Source organism: Plecotus auritus (genome assembly GCF_963455305.1).
Source record: "Plecotus auritus genome assembly, chromosome: 4".
Lineage (NCBI taxonomy): Eukaryota > Metazoa > Chordata > Mammalia > Chiroptera > Vespertilionidae > Plecotus > Plecotus auritus.
Genome location: NC_137775.1, coordinates 97,939,367 through 97,948,320, shown reverse-complemented (window position 1 = coordinate 97,948,320; position 8,954 = coordinate 97,939,367). Strand labels below are relative to the sequence as shown.

The 8,954-nt window shown below is 39.3% G+C and overlaps 1 protein-coding gene across 1 annotated transcript in view; it reads right to left on the bottom strand.

Moving 5' to 3' along the window:
• Window positions 1-724: 724 nt before the first annotated feature.
• The window catches only part of SRPK1 (SRSF protein kinase 1), a 91,688-nt gene continuing 83,458 nt past the window's right edge, over window positions 725-8,954 (bottom strand). The window contains exons 14-16 of the mRNA XM_080664958.1: window positions 8,316-8,385; window positions 4,896-4,988; window positions 725-3,369 (exon numbers count right to left, since the gene is read on the bottom strand). Of these exons, the coding sequence (XP_080521084.1) occupies window positions 3,185-3,369; window positions 4,896-4,988; window positions 8,316-8,385 (348 nt within the window). The 3' untranslated portion in view covers window positions 725-3,184. The remainder of the gene's footprint in view (window positions 3,370-4,895; window positions 4,989-8,315; window positions 8,386-8,954) is intronic.

Sequence of the window (8,954 nt, the reverse complement as noted above, 5' to 3'; positions counted from 1 at the left end):
AAGTAAAACAATGCATTTCTAAGTCCTTACCAAGTCACCAGAAAGGAAGCATGCCAAAAAAAAAGCTGGGGAACATGGGCAAATAACCTAAAATTACAAATGGGCAATACGATCCATGAAAGAAGTTTCTGACTTCAGACATGCCCTTTTTTGGGCAATCAAACTGGCTACTAGGAACAAAATGAGTGAGATTTTAACAGGCTCATTCAAATACACTTGGTCAGAGCAGAACAGCCCCACTGTTCTCCAAAGGAGTCAGGCGACATTTATTAAAACCTTAAAAATGTGCTTCCTCTCTGGCCCAGCCATTCCATTTCTAAGAATTTATCACAAGGAATGAATCAGACAAGTACACAAAACTTGTGTACGCGTGTTCACCATGCCAGTGCTTTAGCCAGAGCCCACAAATCTTTAGCATTTCACACACACGGTGATTGCAGTCTGAGGAAAAAACACACCACCAATATTCTGGGACAAATGCTGTCAGATGTAGGATTAACAATTTTCTTGGAACTTTCCAAAATGTACTGCTAGTCCATCCCAACCCCAACTTATAGACAGAAGCAAAGCTACAAACCTCACAGAATAGCATGTGTTCAGGCTGTAGTTTCGTTGTATATTTAAGTTCAAAAAGCACACACAGCCAGCCGATCCCTTCCTCCACTCTGAAGCGTGGGTCAGACCAACCTGGGCAGTAAACGAACACGTTTTCTGGAAACATGTGGGTTATTAAATGGTTTATTGTATTGCATTTACAAAGAAAACAGAATGCATCCAGTAGAAAGAGTAAAAATGGATTCAGGGTTTTATTTTTAACTGACAGCAAATAGAAATCCTTTTGTGAGATCGTGGTAATTTGACGTATTATGATTAAATTCAACAAGGTACACGGGGTACTTGGAAGATCAAATTCTACAGCTGCCTCTTTCTACGGCTTCTAATTCTCTGGCTCCTTCACGAGAAAGAGTTCCAAAATGAAGTTATAGGTTCTCCTACTAAAAGTTCTTTTCATGTCAACTGTTAAAATGGGGCTATTTGTGTTTTGGTTATTTCACCTTAATATCATAACCAGAATTCCTGTAATCCCACAGTTGTGATTTGACAGTGTAGAATTCAGTTCTAGTCTGCTATTGCTTTAGATGTATATATATTGCTGAAAACCCAAAGTGGATTAGAATTGCTGAAAGATTTTCCCTGCCGTTGTTTGATACAATCTATTTTCTTTATTCTTGATAGATGCATAGGCAGCCTCACTTAAAATTCCTTCTATAGGGCCCGGCCAGTGTGCTCTGTGGTTGAGTGTCGACCTATGAACTAGAAGATCGAGGTTTGATTCCCAGCCAGGGCACATGCCCAGATTGCAGGCTCGGTCCCCAGTAGGAGGTATGCAAAAGGTGGCCAAATAGTGATTCTCATCATTGATATTTCTATCTCTCCCACCCACCTCCTCTCCGAAATCAATAAAAATATATTTTAAAAAATTAAAAAAAGATGCTTTCTATAGGAACATGTCTAATTTCAGGACTACCCAATCAAGAATCTGATGAATGGCTGGCCATAGTTATTCAGGGTAATGTGTTAACTGGATTGCATAATTGCACCACTTTTTCCTTTGCCATTGTTGGTGAATAAATGACAGAATCTATATTCCAATTCCCGTACAGAAAGCTGGCTACCCAAGTCTCCTTGGGAGCTTTGCTAGCAGAGCCTCACGCTGCACCTCTTTGGCTTCTGTGAGTCAGTCCTGTAGCGCTCTGGAGAGTGCTGCGATCCCAAGGCCCTCTTGGTCCATGTTCAACAAGCGGCTGTGGTCTCTATCATGCCCCTTTTGCTTTTCAATATGAACTGAGAAATATGCAGTCTAGGGCAAGTCTGAAAGAGACCCACTCTAAAATAAAATTCATAAAGCCTTTTCTCATTTGAAAAAGAAAACACCTCAAATACATCCAATCATCTCAAAATTGCAGTTAAAAACTTACATTATACAAGGAAATAGCAGCAGAGAATGGTTAATCCTAAACCAAACACACACACACACAAAAGACCCAAACCCTCAAAATAATGAAACAAGTAACCTCTTCCCCCCCCCCCCCCCCGCTGTGTTCTTTTATCCTGGGACTTCATTTAAGACCTGCAGCCTCTGAGAAAATGAGAAAGGCAAAGCCACAGAGGAAAACTGCTCCAAAGCCAAATTTTGGACAAGGCAAAGAAAATGCTGTAAATAACATTTGGGGACCATATGGAAAAGGATTAAGAACTCTAGGACATTTTCTTCTTAGATGGGAAATCTCTGAAGCCCAGATCTCCTTTCTAGAGTCAGCCTGAATTCTTTAGCCATGGGGAAATAAACTCAAGTGAACTGAGTCAAGTGCCAGCCAGGGATTTAAAAAAAAAAACCCCAAGACCCTTCAAACAGCCAATCAAAATAACTCTGCTTTTAGGACAACAGAAGATATGTAGGAAAGGACAGTTTGCAGGACACCTGTGGTTCTGAAGAAATAACGAGTCAATGGTTCTGTTTTTGTTTCCATCAAAAATCAGACTAAAGTTGCAAGGCTCTTAGAATTATTAAGAGAACATGACATTATTTTGATCAGTGATATAATGGTACCCAAATTTGATGTTTATACAGCGCATTTAAAAAGACAGTAAAGTCGCAGGAAAAATGTGAACATAGAGAACAACAGAAACAATCCAGGAAGATGGTGCAGCCTGGATACAGCAAGTTTAATGTCTCTGCTGTACAGAGAGTAACCCTTCCCCCCTTCTCATCCTTATGCTGGCAAGAGGATATGCACTAGAAAATTTGACTCTTAGAGTCAGTGAATAAAAGGATGAGCGCCTACATATTCATAGCTCTTTTCAAAAAGGCTGCTTATTATTTAAAGGATGTCCTAATGGAAAGACAAGGGCACAGGGCGAGAGGCTGTTCCACATTTTAGTCCATTAGTCTTTGGCAAAGCCCAATCAAGGCCAAATTCACCTAGGATGCCCAATGGCTGTGGGGGAATCTCCACAGGGTCAAATAAGCAGACCCAAACGAACATGTTGGAATAATAAAAAAAGGCCGCCCAAAACCTAGAAAACCTTGAAGGAAGAGCTTCACCTGAAAAGGGAAGAGGGAAATGCTTGGAGGGAAGTGGAGGGGCGGCGTGTGGTCTCTGCTGAGGAGCTGGGCTGGGGCTTAGGAGTTGAGCCAAGGGTGCCGGAGACAGTCAGCGGCAGTGGCTCTCTTCTCGGGGATCAGCTCCAACATGGGCAGTAAGAAATCCGTGAAGCCAGCTGCCTCTTCCTGAGACCACTCATACTTCTCCACTAGAACCTCAAAAAGGCCCCAGGGTTTCAGCTTCGTGATGTGTTTCAGGTCACCTATGGTAAAAGCAGTACAAAAGAAACTGACCAACACTGACAAATGACAAGATTTCATTGTGGAAACCCAGTAGCAAATCCAGGTAATCTATAAAGAATCAAATTTTACCACCAGAATCTAATTCTCCATCTACAAAGCACCCCCCCTTCTCTACTTCAGTCCCTGGAAAGAAGTATCTCCATTTTTTCAAGAGGGCCTAAAAATGTAAGGAAACTTGTTTGTTCCACTGTTCCAGAATTTTAGCCCTGGTCAAATCTTCATTTACAGAAATGAAGATTAAATGCCTGTATACTCCAGATGTACTCAATATGGTGTTCAAAGGCAGTTTACAACCATATACCAAAAACACTTTGCATGTACTCTCTTTTCTTGGCTTGATAGTCTAGTAAATGTTGCTTAAAAAATGGGCAGTCTTTAAAAAATAAGTAGTTAATAAAACAACAACAAAATAAATAAAAAATAAGGAGCTGAATGAACCCATACAGCTTTCAGAGACGCTGTGCCACCCTCAGTACTATTCTGGAACCTCAATCTAAGATAAGTCAATTTGCCAGTGGCTTAAGGTAAATGCTGCTTTAATGTGTTTTCTCATGCAACGCTCATCTGAAGCCTCTCATGTGGCAGCGAGTGTCGATTTAATCACTTGCTTGGCAGAGGCACATATTACCCTGGCTTTGCATACAAGGAGGAACTCTTAGGAAGCACTTCACCATTTTCCTGCCCAAAAGAGGAACATTAAGAAACGTTTCTGAGTGTGCTTGCTGTGTTGGGAAAGTGACTTTTCTCAGCACTAGTGTAGAGGTTGTGAGGAAAAAGAAACCACGGCAAAAAGGGAGAAAAAGGCAAGATAGTTTTCTAGTCCCTTCTAAGTCAGGTTTTTATTTTTTAGCTTTTAAACTTTATTTGAAATGCAGAAGAAATACATATTTAAATATGCCAATATACATTATCAAGTCAAAAATTTGAAGTGAGAGTTTTATCTGTTCCTTCACTAAGAAGTGATAACGAACTTATGAAACTACCAAGTATAAAAGTTTATTCACATGATTGATGTGTTGAAGTGACTGTGATAGGTGTCAAAGGGCTACAAGATGGGCGAGATGTAGTCCTGCCCTTAAGCTTAAGCTAAAATACTTGCTTGCCCTTTTATAGAGGCAGGTCTTAGGCCAAAGGCTAGCAAAAATTTGCTCATTTCTAGAAGTGCTGTATAGGAGTAACCAACCATGTGCCAGGTACTATACACAGAATAACTAACTTAAACTAATGTAAACACTTAGATATCAGAAAACTGGGGCTGTGTCAATGGCCACATAACTAGTGGAGCAGCTGGGATTTGAACCCACATGGTCTGGCTCCAGTTTCTGCTCGTGAGCACACTAATTTCATTTCTGCCAAGCAACAGCTCGCATTCAAAGTAGGACCATCCTTCTCTAGGTGCTGGGAACATGTACCCAGCTGTACTTACCTCTTAATTTTAAAGCACTTTTGCCCCCTGAATGTCTGAGGACAAACACACTTATTTTACCTTTTTTGGTGAAAAATTCCTTGGAATATTTTCCTGCCACAATGAGCTTGCGAGGCACCTTCCCCAGAAGTTCTATGATCAGTGCAATGTGATCTGTATGTTTCAAACATTTCAAGAAGGGGAAAAAAAAGACATACATAACAGGAGTAACAAATATAGTTCTAGACATTGGCAGAAAGAGTAGCATGCACACCTCTTCGTAAAGCATCTCAGGCTTGCATTCTGTCCTAAATGGGAAGAGGAGGACTCCATCCATCTAATGGAGGATCCAGAAAACCATAAAAAATCAGGTGCCCACTCCAGTGGGACTTGAGTGGTAAGTTAAAACAATCTTGGTGTGAATGCTCTGCTTCCTGAAGGTGTATCCCTGGGGCCTAGATGAAAACTCATGTTAACAATACTACCTCTGTGATTGAAGAAGTCCTGTGAATATTTCCCACTGAGGGCAAAGCGTCTTGGAATTCTGCCTATCAGCTCTATAATGTGCGCAATGTGGTCTAAAATAGAAGGGTAAGAAGAACAGGATCAAGGACAGGTTGTAAAAGAGGTTTTTCCAAGAATAGCTTTTCAAGGACTAGCTGTTTAAAAGTAACTACAAATAAAACCAAGGCTACTCAAGAGGAGACTGGGAAAGTCAAGAATTATTTCAGGTGGTTGGTCACCTAGATAGTAGTTGGCATGCCCTTTCTGGAGTTTAGTGGCTTATCTACACCTTTATTTCTATTTTGTCTATATATTTAAGTTCAGAGAGGGTTTTTAGGAAAGGTAAAACAATGTACCAATATGCTTTTAGACATCATAGAACTGTTATTTATTTATAAGAATGTTCGTGATGATTAAAGCACTAACATGATTACTTGAGTTTTCACAATCACCCTGTACAACAGGCCAAAGACTTACATACCATTTTAAAGACAAGAAATGAAACATCACAGAGAATAAATGGACTACTTGAAGCTGTAGGGCTAATAAGAACTAGAATGTGAATGAAAACCCACATTTTAGTCTAGTACAGAGTTGTGTGTGTGTTAAGTAAAACTGAGCACAAACATTTTAAAGCACAGCTACCTGACTATTTGTAGGCCACCAAATGTCCAAGTTATGTGGTGCCCGGTGAGTGTCATAGCATGAATGTGGACTATGGACACTGACAGGGACGTGTGCAGTATGTCATCAGGAAGTGAGCTTGGGGTCCAGCCCCCATCCACACTTACAGGCAGGGGACAGAAACTATGAAGAGGCTTGAAAGTGAAGGTTCCTGGACACAATAGCTTTATAAATGAATTTAATCCTGTAGTTACAGAATCATCGATGTAAAAAAAAATCACTTAAAAAACTTCCAATAATGTATCTTCTAGGGCAGTGGTCGGCAAACTCATTAGTCAACAGAGCCAAATATCAACAGTACAACGATTTAAATTTCTTTTGAGAGCCAAAATTTTTAAATTTAAACTTCTTCTAACACCACTTCTTCAAAATAGACTCGCCCAGGCCGTGGTATTTTGTGGAAGAGCCACACTCAAGGGGCCAAAGAGCCGCATGTGGCTTGCGAGCCGCAGTTTGCCGACCACGGTTCTAGGGGAACAATATGCTAGCTAGCCACATAGCTGGGAACCTGTGAAGGTTTCAGGTCATATCTGTTTCTCATGTAAAGGACTCATGGTGCCTTTTTAAAGAGGCTTTACATTCGTGAATTCACTTTAACCTTTGGGCAGTTTTAACTGAATTTATGGCTTGGTAACAAGTACTTGGCTCCCCAGAAATTTCTACCAATTTTAGGCAGGACCTGCCAATAAATGTCTTTGTATAAATTAATTGTGAGACTGGTTTGTGAGACTATATATAGTTTATCTTATTATAAACTTCTAAGTGAAATATTTGCTCTTTTACTATTTTTTCTATACCAAGGAATTATTTTTCTCTTGAAATTGTTATTTTACATTTAATTCCAACAACCTATCAATTAATAATTGGATTAATTGGCTTACCAACTAATCATTTGATTGATATATTTGATAGGTAAAACGATTATCAAGTATTATTCCAAGAGCCGGGGGGGGGGGGGGGGTGGGAAAGCCAGGGCTGTGGAACGATAACAATAACAGGACATGCTACTTAGGCCCCAGTCCCACAGTGACTTGTAACAAATTACATGTACAGTCAGGGGTAATGGTTTGCTTTTTCTTGCTCTTATGGGCCAAACTGTCGTAGTTTGAGGTTTCATCTAAGGACTGTTAGTACTAACTGGTATAGGAAGGAAAAGTCAGGATCTAAATATCTAGGGTAGACTGTTCTCCCTTGACCCTTACTTGAGACTTTTCTTATACATTTCAATTTTCAGGTTTGGTAGCATAAGGTTCTACACTATATAATTCTAGCCACTATATGTGCACTGTACCACACACTATTTATAGGGCGTCCATGGAAGTAAAGAGAAAAAATTAATTTCCCTTCCAAAGAGATAGTAGGGCATTTGAAAAAAATGTAAATCTATAGCATATAGATTTATATGTATAACTCAGAAAAAAAGCAAGCAGAGAACAGGGAAAAATCAAGTGTATATAAAGGTGGTGATTATAGCATTTTCTCACAGAGCTTATGTATAGAAAACATATCCAAATTGTACCCACTAATATAAGCATTTGGCTATAACATTTTCCAAATAGTACTTGTTAGGAATATTAGCAAGCTCTACTAACATTGCCCATTAATATCCCAGAGAACCAGTTTGAGAAAGAGAGAGCATTCCTGTTTCTATAGAGCATGAAACCCGACTTCACAAAGACTCGAGGGAAGCATAGAATGTCAAGAACTTATTTTCCACATTGAGAGGGCATATTGCTACTGCTCTAAGCTCAGTTGGTTGGACTGTTGTCCCATGCACCAGAAGGTTGCAGGTTCGATTTCCGACTGGGACACACACCTAGGTCGTGGGGGGTGCATACGGGAGGCAACCGATCAGTGTTTTTCTCTCACATAGATGTTTTTCTCTTTCTCACTTGCCCTTTTCTTCTCTGCATTCAATCATAGCATGTTTGTATATTAAAATTATTAACTTCCAGATAAAGCTGAAGGTATAAATGAGCAACAAGTTGATCAACAGGTAGCTTCAAACTGAGTAAAGAATTAATCACCACTGGTTTATATAGGAAGAAAGATAACTAGATGTTTTAGAAGAACGCCAAATTTTAGTTTAACCAATTGTGGCCTCCTTTAATCCTCATCTGAGTTATTTAATATTTATTATAAAGTATCTAGTATATCTAATACCTAATATAAAACATATTTCTATATTTTCTGAAATTTATATATTCTTAGCACACTAAAAAGACAAAGGCTCTTCAGTACTAATAAATGATGTTAGCCACACGTGGAAAGTGTAACTACCACACACAAACAATCACAGTTACGAGGACTCACCTTCATCTCGAGTGTACTCTTCCCCTGAATGAGGTTCAAACAAATAGTCACCAGTGGCCAGTTCAAAGGCCTAAGAAAAAGAGGACAGCGTATGAAAACACTAAGAAAAAAAAAGACCTTTGGGAAGCTTATTTTTATTTGGTTCAATATTAAGTAACCTGCAGATAATCACTTAAAAAACATCTAAGAGATTATTCCTCAAGAGCTTTCCTCCCACACCCGTATCTTAATAAAATGGAGCAGGAAAATAGTGAAAACTCAGTTAATATCAACATATAGATTATTCCACGTCCTCCCCACCTCCCGCCAAATCAGTAATTACGCTCTCAAGTTTCTCTTTTTGCTCAGAGGGGGCACATCTGGACAGTAAGGTGATTTTTTATTATTAAATTTTCGTGAGAAGAGCAAGTCTTGCATTATAATTTTACATGGCTAGAAATTGAGATTCTGTATCCAAAACTGAAACCAAAAAATTCAGACATTTTTCTACCTATGACTCTTTAGTGTTTGGCAAAAAGTACATTTTAAAGTTTTGCTTTGGAAAGCACTCCCTAACCTATCCCAGACAGAGTTCCCAATTCTTAGTCCTATGAAAAAGTCAGAAAAAGATTATGTGTAAATGGAATCAGGAGCAACTCA